Consider the following 17,764-nt stretch of genomic DNA (forward strand, 5'->3'; position numbering starts at 1 on the left):
CTACTCAAAGGACTAGGCTTGCGAATGTGTGTTTCAAACTAATCTATACTCCATAATGTCCATCAAATCCTATTCATAAGACAGGGGCGAAAAGACCAACTGAACTGCTGTCATCAGCCATTCAATCAGCAGTAGCTGCAAAACTCTTCCCGTGTTCACTAATACCACTACTGGCATCGCCCCCTCTTCTTCTACGGTCGTTTTTTTGTATTTTTAAAATTGAGTCCATGTCTTGGTCCCACGAGCAGTCCGGGGAGAATGTCTACCCTGGCCAACAGAGTAAGAGTCTTATTTGAAACTGCCCAAGGTGCCCAAGGTATTCAGAGTTTGGATACTAAAAACCAACCTCCTCATTGGCCACGCAGCCCTCGGCGTATGCTGTTCTACCTTGGCTTGGGGTCCTATTTGCACCTTCTTCAGTACCCCCCCCCCCCCTCCCGCCAGATCTACTTGCCCCTAACACATGACCAGCAGACAAACAGATCCACGTCAGTTGGATAAGGTTACTCTCAGCCCGGCCCTACACACTCTTAGACTCATCCGAAGATGGTTTCCAGCAGCCACTGTGAGGAGGTCGTGTGAGGACTTGCCGAATTATGCAACTTTAACCTGAAGCATAATCAGACTGTGACGCGTACGATCGAAGGCATATTTATTACTACCAAGCTGTATTCTTGAGGAAACGGTTTGACGAATCGCGACTTACGGAAACCTCAAGATTTACTCGAAATTGGTTACCCCGACGTGATCGCCCATCTGGAACAAGGAAAAGCTGCGACCACGGCCTGAACTGTTAAAGTGCCACCGGCGGACATTGTCGTTGCCCTTTCTTCGAATTGGCGACCCTACCTAACGGCCTTGCACGCTGGTGTGTCGTAATTTTGCAGAAGTCTACTACCTTCTCGGTGATATTTGGATATTTTCACCCAATTTGTGCTTCAAATCCCGTGTGTCGTCAGCGGCGATGAGAACACGAACTAGGTGCTACTGTCCGGTCGTTGGCATCATATAATTTCTCAGCGAATTGACTGCAGCCAGTTCAGCGAGGCAAACTCAATAACCAGCCGACTTCAACGACGTCGCCGCAGGGAGCCAGAGCCGCCATCAAGGATCAATCGCACGCATAGGAACCACAACCTCAAGAAAGAAAAAGCTACCGCTGCAAGGCACCGAAGGAAAAATGTAAGTTTTGAGTATTTATTATTATTACCTGACACATCATTGATACGCTTTTAGAAATTCATTGGTGGTTTCTTTTTATTTTGGTCTGCGCATCCGCTTCGGGGTCCATTGTTGGTGTTTCGCTCGTGCGGGCATTTGTGGGTGCGGCCTGCCGCGGTCAAAGTAGGACCTTAGAGAATTCGGTATCGCCGCGGCTTCGATTAAAATTCGGGTCGGAAAATCAGCTTTAGATATGTCGTTCGACAATAAAGACTCGGCAGGCCCATCGGACCCTCAGGTGACCGCTCGCGCTGTGCACGTCCGTCCATTTTGGCGACGGGATCCGGAACTGTGGTTCGTCCATTTGGTAGCGCAGTTCTTGATGTCCAGAATAACGGCAGACACGCGACCAAATTTAACCACACGATTGTAGGTCTCGATGAGGAGTCCATCCTATTGGTAGCTGACATTGTGAAATCGGCCTCCTACGGCTGTTCCGCAGCCTTTTGACGAACTTGGTGAGCTGAAGCGTGAAATAGCCGCTGGACCCTCAGCGTTCGGGTACCAGGTCGCAAGCTTGCTCGCGGTCTTCTCTTCGAAAAGGGCGATCAAATGGCAAGTCGTCAGGACAACCTACGGACCGAAGTATTTGTTGGTACCATCGCAGATTCGGCGAAAAAGGCACCAAATGTACGATCCCGTGTAAATTCGAGCCTACCTCAAAAAACTAGCTCCGCGGGGGGTCCTGACGACGCGACGTTGAAAAATGCACTCGAGATGCGCTAAGTGCTCAGACTCTGAGGAAGAAGCGACCAAAACATCATCCAAAGATACGAAACAGAAGTCCAAACTTTTTCCGTGCAATAGCCAGCTTCTGGGGTGGTAGGGGACGCACCTTCGAGAAGATAGGGGAACCAATAGTGTTAATGTGGTGCTGCACTGGTTTAGAGAGACTACATTCGGTGGTAATCTGGCTGAATTTTTAGAGGAGTGCCCGGACATGAGAGTCAGTAATGCCCTCCAAAAGTACGGAAAGATTGTTGTTGGGAAGAGATGAGATTCTGCCTGACGAATTAAGGTTGATTGTGGAGTCTATAAGGGACCTGTTCTGCAAGTCCACCAGCAACCCATAGTGACACAAGAAGTCTGCGCCTAAAATGGGGAAGCTGATATCCACCAGGACGAATCGCCACGGGAACGTCCTACGCAAGCCAAGACTCACGTTCATTTGCCTATGCCCGTAGGAGTTAATTTGGGAGGAGTTTGCTGCCGCCAGTTTCAACGGATGAGGAAATAGTCGATGGTGCCGGGATACGGGAAGAACCGAAACCTCCGCACCAGTATCTACGAGATAACTGCGCCTGTTAAGAGGGTCATAAATTGTTAGGCGACGTGGCGCTGCGTTCTGGGTGGCCGTCGCGTCGCCTTGAGGCCGGTTTAGTCCTAAACGTTGAGAAATGCAAGATCCTCCAGAGACAGCTGAGATTCGTCGGCCACTATCGGAATGCAGCCCGACCCTGACAAGGTGCAAGCGATTACAAGCTTCCCGCGTCCGAAAACCGTGAAGGATTTGCGGAGGTTCTTGGGCATGCTAAACTTCTATCGTCGTTTCCTGCCCAAGGCCACCCAACACCAATCCGTTTTGAACGCGTAATAGTCTGGCCCCAAAACAAAGGACACACGAGAGATTGTGTGGTCTGAAGAAGCTGTCCGCCCGTTTGATAAATCCCGACAACAACTAGGTGATGCTACACTTTTGGCATTTCCTCGACAAGATACACCCCTAGCCGTTTTTGTTGATGCCTCTGCTGCAGTAGGTGCTGCTCTTTACCAAAAGGTGAATCAAGTCTGGCAGCCGTTGAGCTTCTTCTCCAGACAGTTAAACCCCGCTCAACGGAACTACAGCAACTCGATCGAGAAATGCTCGCCAAGTACTTGTGCATTAAGTACTTCCGCTTCTCCCTAAAAGGCAGGCCGTTGACAGTGTTCACGGACCATATGCCTCCAATATATGCTTTGAAACAAAAGCCCGACAAAGCATCCCCTCATCAGCTTCCACACCTAAGCCGTTCACGTCCGGCATACAGCACGTGTCCGGCAAGGACAACATAGTTGCTGACGCTTTGTCACGTGCCTCCGAGATTAACATCCCGCCTCACTCGACTTCTCGGCTATCGCCAAGGCGCAGGTAGATGAAGCAGTATTTTAGAGCCCAAATCCAACCCTAAAATACAAATTTCGGGAGTTACCCATCTTCGGCTCGAACCTCTCTCTCTGCTGCGAATACTCGGAAAAGGGACCCAGGCCATACATTCCGGCCACCTTTCGCAAAGGAGTGTTCCATGCGGATCACGACGCAGCGCATCCAGGCATCAGGACAACAAATCGGTTATCACCGAGAAATACTTCTGGCCCTCCATAAATAAGGACATCAACTCCTGGCCCAGACAGTGCATCGCATGCCAAAAGTGTAAGATCACCAGGCATGTAAGAAAAGAAATGGGCTCATTTCCCCGCTCTACCAAGCGGTTCCACACCATTCACCTCGACATCGTAGAACCTTTGCGAAACTCACACGGTTGCAGGTATTGCCTTACAAACATCGACAGGTTTCCGCGGTGGCCTGAGGCAATACATCTGAAGGACATTACGGCGCAATCTTGTCCCAAAGTCCTCTGTCGAGAGTGAATCCATCGCTTTGGCGTCCCTGCAGTGGTCATCACTGACCAGCAATTTGATTCCACCCCTTTCTCGGAGTTAGGGAAACTCCTGGGATTTAAACGCCAGCGAACTACTGCATACCACCCGCAATCCAATGGGATGCTAGAATGTTGGCACCGGACGCTGAAAGCCGCCATTATGGCTCACGACGATCCGTCCCGGACTCAGGTGTTGCCTCTCGTCCTACTCGGCTTACGAACAACCCGCCGAGAGAAAATTGCTGCCAGCCTGCGGAGCTGGTATACGGGGAGAACCCAAAACTCCCTAGGGAGGCAAGAAATCGCTGAAAGACAACCTTCGCCGCATTAAAGCTACGCCTCCCACCCGGAACTCGTCCGCACCTGTCTGTGCTTCCAAGGAGCTGGTCACGTGTCCGCACTTCCTGGTCAGGATGGATGCTGTCCGAACGCCGCTGCAGCTTCCATACGAAGGCCGTACCGTGTTCTCGAGCGTGGAGAGCATTTTTTCCAGCTCAAGATTGGGGGACATAAAAAGACAGTCTCCTTATCCAGGCTGAAACCCGTTTGCGCCCCAAATCAACGTCGCATTCGCTTCGCCGAAAGTTGGGGAGCGCAGTTCTTGGTCCAATCACTGAAACCCCTGAATTTCATTTGGGGGTGGAGTGATGTGGCGCAGCGGGGTTAACAACATTCAAAATTTAATTCAAATGTTGTTAATTCGATTGACAGTTGCCACCACCGATATTCTCCGTGGCGGAGTAGGCCTAGATTAGGTGGTACGTGCCCAGAAGCGTGGTACGATCGAAGGTATATTTATCACTACCAAGCTGTACTCCTGAGGAAACAGTTTGACGAATCGCGTTGCATTAAAGATTTGCGGAAAGCTCAAGATTTACTCGAAAGGACCAGGCCACCGGAGGGGTCGCACCATTCGAATGTGTTCCGACGGTAAGGCGGCATTGTCAGCACTAAACAGCAGCGACAAGCTAGTTGGTGTGGAGTTGTCATCAGGTGCTGCTGCTGAAACTTGGCCGACTGAACGAAACATATCTGATGTGGGTGGCACGGGACACTCAAACATCGCTGGTAATGAGCAGGCTGACACGCAAGCTCGCCGAGCGTCTGGATTCATAATGATGGGGACAGGACCAACTTTTGGAATCGGGCTATCCACTGTCAAGTTTGTCCTGAAGGGTGAACCTTTGCAGGCAGGCGAAAATCCTTGTGAGAGGGTCTCTTAGGGTCGCCAGAGCCGCATTTTTGTTGTCCCTAAAGAAGGGGGACATGACCACCCTAGTTAGGCTTTAACGGGACACTGGATGGTGGTTTCGGCTATGTGTTATGCAGCAAATGTAAGGAGTAGGAGGAGACGGCTCTGTATTTTTTATGCAGCTGCCTGGCATCCCCAGATCTCAGACGAAGACACCTTGGTAAGGTTTTCTTCAATGAAGAATCTCCACACTCTCTGCCTCTGGAGAATGTTCTCAGATTCGTTAAAGCCTGCGAACGCCATAGCCGGGAAGTTACTGAATAAGCGATTTAGAAGGATAGTACAATGGACCTCAAAATGGCCTGAGTGCTCGCAGCTGCGTAAAGTAAGTCCCAGTAAAGTAAACTAAACTAGACTGATTTTTGTCCGAGATAATCTTGTCCTAAATATCCTAAATACAAATTGGCATGTCCAAGCTGGCAAACCTCCAAATGCATATGGACATGTATAGTATGCTACCGTTTTATCAGCACCCCCTTATCTATAGTAAATATTGGCGCTTGATAAAAAGTTCTTGTAAATACACAAAGGAAATAAATAATATTCGTATCTACTAAACTTTCTAGAAATCAGGACTCCAATCTTGTGATTATAGATACGAATATAAAAACAATACCAACTACAACTAACTGAAATTTGGCACAAATCTTACTACTCTTGTTCGCAATTGCAGTTCATAAGATTATGATTATCTTTCATTTTTGGCATGCCTTTATCACACTATATTTCTCAGAATTGAATTAATTTAAAGCTTGGATTACATTATCTAATTTTTTTGTAAAGATTTGTGATTCTATAAATGGGCGAACATCAGCGAAATTGTACATAGTATATACCTCATTGTTAGTCCAGCCAATAGTTGTGTGTCAGTCAAATCTTGATACCTTTGTGAAAAGTCCCATATTGGAGAAGCAATCAAAATGAGATTAGGTGAAATGAAAGTTTTTTGATGTTATTATATTTTGGATGCTTATAAAAATAATTCCTGCTTCCTCAAAATCATCTTCAGTGGATAGTGTTGTTTTACTAAAACTTATTCGAGTGTGAAATTGAAAGAGTAAAAGAGGGACGGGGAGGGAGTCCTAAGTCCGCATCCAGTTGATGCAGGACCGGACCAAATGGAGAGCAACTTGGTCCCACTCTTTATGGATCACGGACTCCTATGTTTGAGGTTAAAACCCAAGGTTCAAAAGGTAAAAGTGGGACGAAGACGGCTACGGTTTCGTACCAGGGCAGAGGCAACTCATCAGACGCTGCCTCACCTCTGCCCTGGGAGTAGCGTGACCGAAGCGGCCTGCAGAGGTTGGTGAAGCAGCGTCTGATGAGTTGCCCCTGAACTGGGACGAAACCGTAGCTGTCTTCATCCCGCTTTTACCTTTTGAACCTTGGGTTTTAAATTCAAAAAGAGGAGTCCGTGGACCATAAAGAGTGGGACCAAGTTGCTCTCCGTTTGGTCCGGTTCTGCATCAGCTGGATGCGGACTTAGGACTCCAAAATTCCTAAAAAAAAGTGAACTTGAAGTTTCCTGAGGTTTTTGCATCTTTTGCAAAGCTTTCAAAAAATTGTGTTTCCAAGATCATTGTGCTTGTTTTTAGAAGTATAAGCCCCAAATCTGTGCCGGTGGGAGGGAAGCTTGATCAATTCCGCTCTTTTTTTGATCAAACAAAGTAGGTCCTTTTGAAAGTTCCTTATTGTATAATGCAATATTGAAGATTTCTGAACCTAACCATATTTTGCAGGAGAAGATCAGAATAGGTTGAGTTGTTGCATCCTTTCATTTTCATGTAATATTTGGTTGTCAAACTACAAATGGGGTCTCATCAGAGATTCATATGCATTTAGCTATTCTTCTTCTTTCATTTTTCCTCCTGCTCAAAAGCCAATTTTCGACTTATAAATAACATTAACACTTTACTTCAATTTATGTAGGAATCATCTTCAGATTGCTAATTCCAACTGCAGGGATTCTTCTTGGTTGGAATGTCAACCATGTGCATGCAGCGGAATGCGAAGGTCGCGATCTATATGTTCCGTATCCATTCCCTGGTAATGCCAAAAAATACAAAGTATGCTTCAGTGAGACCGGCGATTTTAAGGACTATGATTGTCCACCATCTCTCCGCTTTAATGAAGAAACAAGACGCTGTATGGCTTATCCTGGCGGTAATCCGATTGGGGAATGCACCAAGGAAGGTGACAAATTTGAAGTTATTCCCGCCGATGATAAATGCCTACAGTATTTCGAATGTAATGACGCAGGGGGATTTGGAATGGATTCCTGTAAAGACGGCGATGAATTCTTCAATCCCCTTTTGGGAGAATGTGTTCCTAAGGCTGAATACTACTGTGATGGTGATTTTCCCGATTGTAGTAAGTCAAACTTCCAAAACAGAAAGTGGGTTGACAAAGAAAGTTGTGAATCCTACTACGAATGCAAAGGAGACATTATTGTAAGTCTAAAATGCCCCAGCGGAATGTTCTTCGATGCACAAACCCAAAGTTGCTTGTATAACACCAAGGATGCATGCAAAGTTCCTACGCCCAAGTCCGATTTGAATATTGAAACCATGTGCAAAGGAAAAGTTGGAAAATTTCTTCCGGATCCTAACTATTGTAAAGCTTATTACTATTGTGTCGACGAATCAACACCTTACTGGAGTCCATGCGCAAACGACAGATATTTTGAGAAAGAAACTTGTACTCAAACAAGGGCTAGTAGCTGCATTTGCGAAGATTTAACGTGGGGAGAATCTGACTCTCCAGTGAATGTTCCACATCCTGATAAGACAAAATTTTACGTGTGTGAAAAAGAAAGACAAGCCGTGGAGAAGTCATGTCCACCGGGTACCACCTTTAATGCAACGAAAAAAATGTGTGCCGCGTGATTTAGATGATACGTCAAACAAGCTACGTTAAACTTCACCATATTCACTGAAAATAAATTGGAAAGTTTTTACCATTGTTGTTTTTTTTTCACTATCTTTAGATATTTCCTTATCAAATTCTTTGTAACGCACGGAAAATACCATATATCGGGAAAGACTAACAAACATCAGGGCCAATTACCACCCAAAAGTTAAGAATACCTTGTACTATGGGCGCTTCATAGCTGTAGGTAACCTTCACACTGCCCTGGTGCTCAAAAATGTCAAAGTTGGTATTACCTAGGCCCAGCTTTAGATAAACAACCCCCCCCTCTACTGTTCTACCAGTGCACTTTTGGTAACCCACTCGTCGGCCATCCTGGGAGAGTGGCTCCCACAACATGGTGAAGCCAGCAATGCAACTGTCGCCTCCTCTTAATGTGTGACCAATCTACTGCCACTTCCGTCTTCTGAACACAATGCCTATGAATGCTAGGCCTGTGCGTCGACCAAGCTTTTCGTTTTAGATAGTATGACGCTAGCGTACTCCGATGATACGACGTAGACAGTTATTGACAAATTGAAAAAATCAAAAATTTGACTGACGGTTTCGTCCAGGGCGGAGGCAACTCATCAGACGCTGCCTCACCTCTGCCCTGGGAGCAGCGTGACCGAAAGTGCCAACAGGTGGAAAGACGCTCCCTTTTATCATCGCAAAAACACGACAAGGGGCAGAGGTGAGGCAGCGTCTGATGAGTTGCCTCTGCCCTGGACGAAACCGTCAGTCAAATTTTTGATTTTTTCAATTCTTAATGCTTGGGGTGCTACGCTCCAATACTAGGGATCCATGGACTAAAAAACGAGGGAGTAAGTTGCTCCTCATTTAGTCCGCTCCACCATCAAGTGGATGGGGACTTAGGATCCCGCAGATCTTAAACAACAACCTAATTATTGACAAAGCTAGAAGCTTTTTGAGTAACAATGGGGATCACTTTCCATGTGCTATTCTCATAGAAAGAATGCTAGCACAGAACAGCCTCAACTTGATCTTGGTGTTAAAACAACTGCATTTTGAGATTTTAGAAAGGGCCCTCGGACACCACCTTGTCGTGGTGGGGGAACCTGTAGTAGTTTGCTATTACACTAAGGGTGTCCAAAACATGAACATGGAAACGAAGGATTGAAACTCTGCAAGTGGTAAAAAGTCACAGACCACGACCAGACCCACGACCATGAGCAGTCATGTCGTCGCCGAGGTGCGGATTTTGGAGACCTCACCACATTCATACCCTCAATAGATAAGTCCGGAGAAAATATTTCCCGACTCAGTGGAAAGTAACTCTCAGCTTGGGAGAAGCTGGAAATGAGACTACGGCCGGCGTGTTCGTGGTACTACAGCCCAAATCTACCCGCAAACGGAAGAAGAACTTCGGCCATTAAGGAGGGGGGATTACAGACTGAATCTTGCCTGTCAGAACCCTCTCTTTCACCCTAACCGAGAAGACCGGAAGAAAGGACGTTCAGAGGAATCGAACGCAAGGAAGCGGAATCTTCGGCGAGAGGAGGGGATAAACTGGTAACCCCGGTGAGATCCACGCTGGACGTACCAGACTCTTCTGTCGGTGGTAATGCATGCAAATAGTGCAAGACCAACACATTTGTTATGGCCAACGCTTTATTGTGCTCACACCAGGGCTTACATCCACGCATTCCGGGGGAATTAGGATCGGTGTACCAGGAGGTGATCAAATCAGCGAGAAAGATCTCAATGAAACTGGTCCCTTCCATAGGAATAGGAACACGAAAAAGGGAAGGAAGAGGACGAAAGTTCTGGCCACTGCATTGGGAGTTTCCTCCAAGGATAGCAAAATGTCAGAGGGGCAATTTGCATCCTCCGGGAATGCCTGTGGGAAAAAATGCTGGAGCCTGCAACGAAACCAAGATTTAACAATCAAGTTTTTCGCGATGGTCTTCTCCATTTGGAGTGCACTGACGAGGCTGCCTTAAAGTGGCTCCAGTAGATAATCCCAACTTTGAGTTCCGGTAGTCGGCCCAAGTTCACTATTGTGAACACTGAACTACGCAGGACAGAACATGTCGGATGTTGCTTACCGGGCCCTCGAAGGAAGGCAGAGGACATCATCTGCATGCTAGGTAAACAGAACCAGGACATGGACTTTGGGCACTGGAGTATAAAGTTCATGAATGCCAGGCGGGAGAAGTCTACAAACGTGGAGGGTTTCAACTTGGTATTCGAACTGTACCAGAAGAGTCTAAATATGCTCAGGGGAAATCACAATATGGTGCTTCACTTTTTTCTAGATAGACTGAAATTTAGTCATATCAGGAAACTGTAGAGCATCATCTCTATTTTGAGAGCGGAGGACAATGATGGTCTTCGACTCATACAATATAGAGCAAATTGCAGCATCTTCGGTGTGCTCTCCCACAATGGAGTTACGTGCGGAGGATAGTGCATACAGTCTCGGAACCCCCGCATGGGGGGTGATAAAGAGACTACAGAGTGAATCATATCTGCTAGTAACTTTTCTTACACTTTTCAAGGAGCAGGCGGCAGGAAGAAGAGCCAGAGCCATGAACAGAACTGACTTGATGCTAGTTCGAGAGATCAAATCTATGCAAACCGGACGGCGCAAACCAATCAAGGTCCTAAATAGAAAACAGGCTCCGCGGGATGAGATGAGATCTTTCATGGATGAGGACATAGGAATTGCGGTACCTCCAAGTGCGGCTTTTCTTAGAGAAGTGAAACGCGAGGGGCTCGAGTCTCCACCGACGCAAGAACTTAGGGATCTGGTAGCGTATGCAAAATCAAGTGGTCCGGTGCTCTTAATAGGTTGCAATGCGAATGTTCAACATATTTGTTGGGGCAGAAGCAAATGCAGCTATTTGATTTCATTACTTCAGCTGGTCTCATGACTGCAAACGTAAGTTGCACCCCTACCTCCGTGGGACCGAGAAGAAACAAAGTAATTGACTTAATCTAATCTGTACCTCAAAAGTGTTAAAGTCGATTACACACTGGCGGATGCTAGACGAGGACCCACTGTCAGATCACCGATACCTAGAATTCAATCTGACTATTGCGGGCGAACAGTCTGCAGTTCAAAGACGGAACCCTAGGAAAACGGATTGGGCAAAGTACAACGAACTTCTTGCCAATAAAGAACAGCTCGCTAGGCGACTAAAGACTTCTTTGGCGCTGGAAGATGAATTGGAAGCTCTGAACTGCACACTTTTAGAGTGCTATGAAAAGGCTTGTCCTATTTCCCGAGACCAAAGCAGGAAAACTCTTCCCTGGTAGAACTGGGAACTGCAAACGCTCAGAAAATCAACCAGGCGACTTCTGAACCGCGTTTCCAAAAGTAATAAGAACGAAGACTGGTTAAATTTCAGGAACTCCCAACGTGAATATAAGAGGCTCGTTAGGTGCTCGAAACGAAACTTCTTTACATCGTACTGTGAGGAACTAGAAAGCGAAAGAGAGGTGGGGGGAGGGGGGTCCCCATACATGAAAAAAGGGGGTGTGAATTTTTCACTAAATATAGTAATGTCATGGGCATCAAATGAAAGGTCTCGTTTAGCACTTTCCTAAGCCGGTCTTGGTTTTGACATTTGTTGGAAAGGTAGGGAATGCGGGTGGTCGATAGCGATTATTTGATTCGCGGACCAATTCTCAGAAATTACTAAACCGAAAAATCCGAAAAAAAAACCAAGAAGCTGCCTTGGGTCGGAAATACTCTAATTACCAATATCTGTTCAAATAAAGTTATTGCTATAATTTTTAGTAATAGCCTGCAAAACCCCCTTTAGTTCACTCTAGAATCACGAAATTTTATGTGAAACAGAACCTTATTAAAATCGGTCCGTCTGTTCCATCAGTCCATCTTTTTTTTTGTTTTTTTTTTTTTGAGGAGGTAGAAATCTTGAAAAGACTCTGGCCTGGGCACGCCAGAGTGTTGGATTACCCACTGAAACCACCCCCGACTCCCCTCTACCCCGTGGAACCACCTTTAGGTATTACATCACGGGGCGGAGTAAGCTAACTTTAGCTAGGTCTCCTTCCGTCTTCCGCGGGGTTCGTAATCGCGCTTTCCTCACTTCTTCTGCTTTTCGCCGTTTTTCTTGGATTACAGCAATCATGGAGTTGATCGGATCCCAATCTTCCTGACAGGCTACCATTCTCCGGACAAAATTTTCCGGTGATAGAACTTCACCTAGAGTTTCCTCTAGGTTCCTCCTTTCTTCCACGAACCTAGGACACTGGAAGAATACGTCCGCTGGGTCCTCTGGGACCTCGTCGCAGTTTGGACAATTAGGCGAGGTATCCAATTTAAACCTGTACAGGTATTGACGGTATACTCCATGGCCGGTGAAAAACCGGGTGAGATTATAATTGATCTCCCCATGCTTTCTCTCCAGCCACTCCTCGATGAACGGGATCAACCTGTAAGTCCAACGACCCTTTCCTGACTGGTCCCATCGCTGTTGCCATCTGCTTATGGATCTCTCCCCCTTTGGTTTTTTCACCTGAGATGAGGGAGAGATGGGGCTGGTGTTATAAATGTTCTTCATTTCGGTTGCCAGTATGTCAATCGGCATCATTCCCGATATGACGAACGCTGCATCGTCCGAGACGGTCCTGAAGGCAGAACACACCCTTAGGGATGTTCTTCTTGAAACCGTACTCAGTTTATGTCTATTGTCTAAAACCTGCAGTGCTTTCCCCCAAACTGGGACTGCATACAGCATGATAGAGCTCACCACCCTGGCTATGAGCAGCCTGCAAGTATGCCGCGGCCTCCTACGTTCAACATCATCCTTGCCAGAGCAATACTCGTGGTGGATGCTCTTTTACAAGTATGCTCTATGTGCTGCTTAAAATTAAGTCCTGCGTCTATCATCACCCCAAGTATTTGATGGCCGGCTTGGAAGTGATGATACGTTTCCCGATTCTAATGCAGGCGTAATTTCTTTTGCGGCGCTTAGTGATGAGGACCGCTTCCGTCTTTTCTTCCGCGAGTGCCAGTCCAGCACTCCCTAACCAAGCCTGAACAGCACTGATTGCTTCGCTTGAGTACAACTCAACATCCTCGAGATGTCTTGCGACCACAACCAGTGCTATATCATCGGCGTAACTCACCACCGTGGCCTCTTCCGGAACCGAAGCGGCGAGATAGGTGGGAACACCAATCGTCGCCAGAGACTTTCGTATAAGGTTCCAATTGGCCGAGTTAAATGCATTCCTCACATCCAGGGTCACCACCACATAATATTTGCTGGTACAACCCCTTCCGTGAATTGCATTTTCGGCCAAGCCAGTAACCAGTTTGATGGCATCAATGGTTGATCTGGCTTTACGGAACCCATACTGCCTATCTGAAAGGCCCCCTTTGCTCTCGACGCCTAGAAGTAATCTATTATAAATGACCCGCTCCAACATTTTCCCCATAGTGTCTAGAAGACATATGGGTCTATAGGAGGACGGTTTCCCTGGCGGTTTGCCAGCCTTAGGCAGCAGCACCAGCTTCTGCCACTTCCCCGGTGCTGGAAAGATACCCTCCGACATGCACGTTTCGAATAGCTCCGCGAACATATCCGGTCTACATTTGACGACAAGTTTGAGGGCCTTATTGAGCAAGACCCGGGGCTTTACTGCCGCCTATTCGACTGCAGATCTCCATCAGCTCGTCCCTGGTGACTGGTGGAATCGGCATCACATTCAGGAGGCGCTGGAAGGTGTCAGTACCCCGCTCTTGCTGGGGAAATAACCTCTGGATTATTTTGAACAAGAGTATAGGGCACGTGATCTGCGGTGGCGATCGGCCTCTGAATCGTCCTGTTACGATTTTATAAGCGCTACCCTACCGATTTATGTCCGCTTCCAAACAGAGCTCCTTAAAACATTCCCTTTTACTCCGCTGGATGGCGAGCTTAAGGTTCTTGCGAGCTTCCCTATAGGCATACTCTTTTTGCCCCTGATCGATCCTTCCTATTGCCCTCTGAGCCGTTCGTTTGGTTCTGTTGCAAATCGATCGAAGGCTGGCAAGTTTACTATTCCACCAATAATTGGGTCTTCTAGTGGGGAATGAGCATCTCCTAGGCATCGAAGCGTCACATGCTTTAGAGATGCTCTGTGTGACAGGGAGCTCTATCCGTGGAGGTGCATGCTTTGGTATGCAAATCTAGCCACACCTCCATAAATGTCTGCTCATCCATCGCTTTGGCAGACAATCCTGGTATTTTTCTGGATTTCGACCTATTGTAAAGCACCCTGATGGCTTTCATCATGGTCTTAATGGCTTGGTGCATGTTGTGCTTGTCCCTGATGAATTCGGACAGCTCAACTATTTTAGTCCCAAGCTGCATAAAAGGTAGTTCTTCTGGGTCAGGGCTCTGTTCTCGATGAGTCCTGGCCAGATTACTCCTTTTACTGACTCCTACACCTTTCGTCAGTTGCTGAGCTCCCATGAGATTTCTCTTTTGCCGGCTTTGATATTGGAGGAGATCGTAAAATTGATGAGGTTCTCCTAAATGGATCAATTTGCTATTGCTGGAGTACCTCTTGATCAAATACGATGGGTGTCGAAATCGCCTTTTTTGGCCAGCTATCTCCTTTTAGCCTATCATTCGTTGTCTTTGCAATTGGTACTCTTGGCAGAGTTGTGCTTCGTTTAAACACCCCCTTCTCCAAATCTTTGTATTATAGTACTAGATGCAACGGTGGCCAAGTTGTCCACCACCGAGGCACTGCGGTCGAGGGATATCGACGGTCGGGAGCCCGCCTGCTTACTCCCAAAAGCCGCCGGTACTGGGGTCCCGAGCCGCTGTACCGTAACTTTACTCCTTCTCAATTCGTCCATCTTGGTTTTATTTTCTGGGTGTCCTTCCCATAGCCATTTTGGTCCGCGCAGCAGATATGAGCAAACGCTAGCCCATGCACAGTCCGAAAAGAAAAGTGCATGAACACATATTTACACATCAATAGGCATGCCCCAATCCGCCAGCTGGGGTCGCGCCTGATGGGAGATCTGGCCACTCCTCACAGACTCTATCTTTTTTTTTTTTGTTGATGAGGTGGAAATCTTCAAAAAGACACTGGTCTGGACACACCAGCGTGTGGGATTTTTACCCACTAAAACCACCACCGACTCCCTCCCTGCCCCGCGGACCCACCATAAGGTATTACATCACGGGGCGGAGTCAGCTCACTCTAGCTTTGTTACTTTTCTTCTATACGTAGCGCACGTGACCGCGTGTTTCTCCTCTCCTCTGCTTTTCGCAGTTTATTTTGGATAGATGCGATCATGCAGTTGACCGCATCCCAATTCTCTTGATGTGCTAGCATTTTCGGCACCAGATTTTCTGGTACCATCACCTCCCCTAGAGTCTCCTCTAGATTCCTCCTTTCTTCCACAAATCTCGGACAGTGGAAGAATACATGCTCTGGCTCCTCTGGGACTCCATTGCAATTTGGACAATCGGGTGAGGTCTCCAATTTAAACCTGTGAAGGTATTGGAGATATCCTCCGTGCCCCGCGAGAAACTGGGTGAGATTATAATTAATCTCACCGTGTCGTCTCTCCAACCACTCCTTGATGGCAGGAATGAACCTGTGCGTCCACTGGCCCTTTCCCGAGCGTTCCCACCGCCCTTGCCATCTATTTACGGATCTCTCCCTATCAGCCTTCTTCGTCTGCAATAAGGGAGAGATTGGCTTCGCATGGTATATATTCGCCATCTCATCTGCCAAGATGTCAATCGGCATCATTCCAGAGATGACGAATGCGGCATCATCTGAGACAGTCTTGAAGGCAGACCATACCCTCAGAGCTGTCCTCCTGTAGACTGCATTTAGTTTGCTAGTGTTAACTGACATCCGCAACGCCTCGCTCCAAACTGGGGTCGCATAGAGCATAATTGAGGTCACCACCCTGGCTATAAGCAACCTAGAGGTATGCCGTGGCCCTCCCACGTTCGGCATCATCCTGGCCAGGTCCATACTAGCTTCGGATGATTTATCACAAACATACTGTACGTGTTGCTTATAGCTGAGCTTCCTGTCTATCACCACCCCCAAGTATTTGATGGCCGGCTTGGAAGTGGTGATATGATTCCCGACTCTAACACAGGCGTAATTTCTCTCCCGGCGCTTCGTGATGAGGACCGCTTCCGTTTTTCCTCCGCAAGTGTCAGACCAGAGCTCTTTAGCCAACTTTTAACAGCACCGATTGCCTCACTTGAGTATAACTCAGCATCTTCGAGATGCTTTGCGACAACAACCAGTGCTATGTCGTCAGTGTAACCCACCACTGTGGCTTCCCCCGGAAGGGGAAGATTAAATACACCGTTGTACATGATGTTCCACAGTAGTGGGCCCAATACGGAGCCCTTCGGGACACCCGCGGAAACAACGTACTCCTGAGGTCCGTCATCGGTGTCATACCAGAGTCTCCTTTCAGTTAAATAGCTATCGACGATAGCAGCGAGATAGGCGGGAATACCAACCTTCGCTAAAGATTTCCGTATTAGATTCCAATTGGCCGAATTGAATGCATTTTTCACATCCAGGGTTACCACCACGCAATTTTTACTGGTACTACCCTTTCCGTGGATTACATCTTCGGCCAAGCCAGTAACCAATTTGATGGCATCAATGGTTGATCTGGCTTCACGGAACCCATACTGCCGATTTGAAAGGCCGCCTTGGCTCTCAACTACCGGGAGTAATGTCCAAAAGACATATGGGTCGGTATGAGGATGGTTCACCTGGAGGTTTACCAGGCTTAGGCAGAAGCACCAACTTGTGCCGCTTCCATACCGCTGGAAATATTCCCTCGGACATGCACGCTTCGAACAACTCAGCGAACATGTCCGACCTGGATTTCACGGCAAGCTTAAGGGCCTTATTCGGTACTCCGTCCAGACCCGGTGCTTTATTGTCTCCTATTCTGCCGCAGATCTCCAGGAGCTCGTCTCTGGTGACTGGCGGGATTGCCGTCACATTCAGAGGTGGTTGGAATGTGTCGGTGTTCTCCTCTTGCTGGGGGAATAACCCCTGGATGATTTTCAACAAGCAGGTAGGGCACGTGATCTGCGGAGATGAACGGCCTCTGAATCGTCCCATCACGATTCTGTAGGCATTCCCCCACAGGTTTATGTTCGCTTCTGAGCAAAGCTCCTTTAAGCACTCCTTCTTGCTTCGCTGGATGGCGAGCTTGAGGTTTTTGCGGGCTGCCTTATAGGCGCGCTCTTTTTGTCCCTGTTCGACTCTACCTACCGCCCTCTGAGCCGCTCTTCTGACTCGGTGGCAGGCTGATCGAAGGCCGGTCAGTTCATCATTCCACCAGTAGTTTGGTCTTCTACTGAGGAATGAACACCTTCTAGGCATGGACGCGTCACACGCTTTGGCAATGCATTGAGCCAGATGGACGGTTCCTTCCTTAGAGGTGCCTGCTTTATCAGGCTGATCTAACCACACCTCTATGAAGGTCTCCTCATCCAAAGATTTTGCAGACCAGCCTGAAATCTTTCTCGATTTCGGGCATGATAGCTCTTTGGCCTGTGGCTCGACACATGTCTCAAAGAAGACTGCCTGGTGATCGCTGTGAGTGTAGCGTTCACTGACGCACCAGGACATACCACGCGCCAGGGAAGGTCTGACAAAGGTCAGGTCTACAACCGAGCCTGACCCCCCTTTCTGGAAGGTGTTTACAGCACCTTCGTTGGTCAAAACTATGTCCATCTGCGCAAAAGCTTCAAATAAA

General features: G+C 47.6%; 1 protein-coding gene across 1 annotated transcript; it reads left to right on the forward strand.

Annotated features, from left to right (window-relative positions):
• The first annotated feature begins 5,917 nt into the window (after nt 1-5,917).
• LOC119648282 lies at nt 5,918-8,073 on the forward strand. Its single transcript, XM_038049937.1, has 2 exons — nt 5,918-6,042; nt 7,042-8,073. The coding sequence occupies exons 1-2, from the start codon at nt 6,033-6,035 to the stop codon at nt 7,995-7,997; spliced, it is 966 nt and encodes a 321-aa protein (XP_037905865.1). The 5' UTR covers nt 5,918-6,032; the 3' UTR covers nt 7,998-8,073.
• Nucleotides 8,074-17,764: the final 9,691 nt, after the last annotated feature.

Source organism: Hermetia illucens, chromosome 2 (genome assembly GCF_905115235.1).
Source record: "Hermetia illucens chromosome 2, iHerIll2.2.curated.20191125, whole genome shotgun sequence".
In the NCBI taxonomy this organism is placed as follows: Eukaryota; Metazoa; Arthropoda; class Insecta; order Diptera; family Stratiomyidae; genus Hermetia; species Hermetia illucens.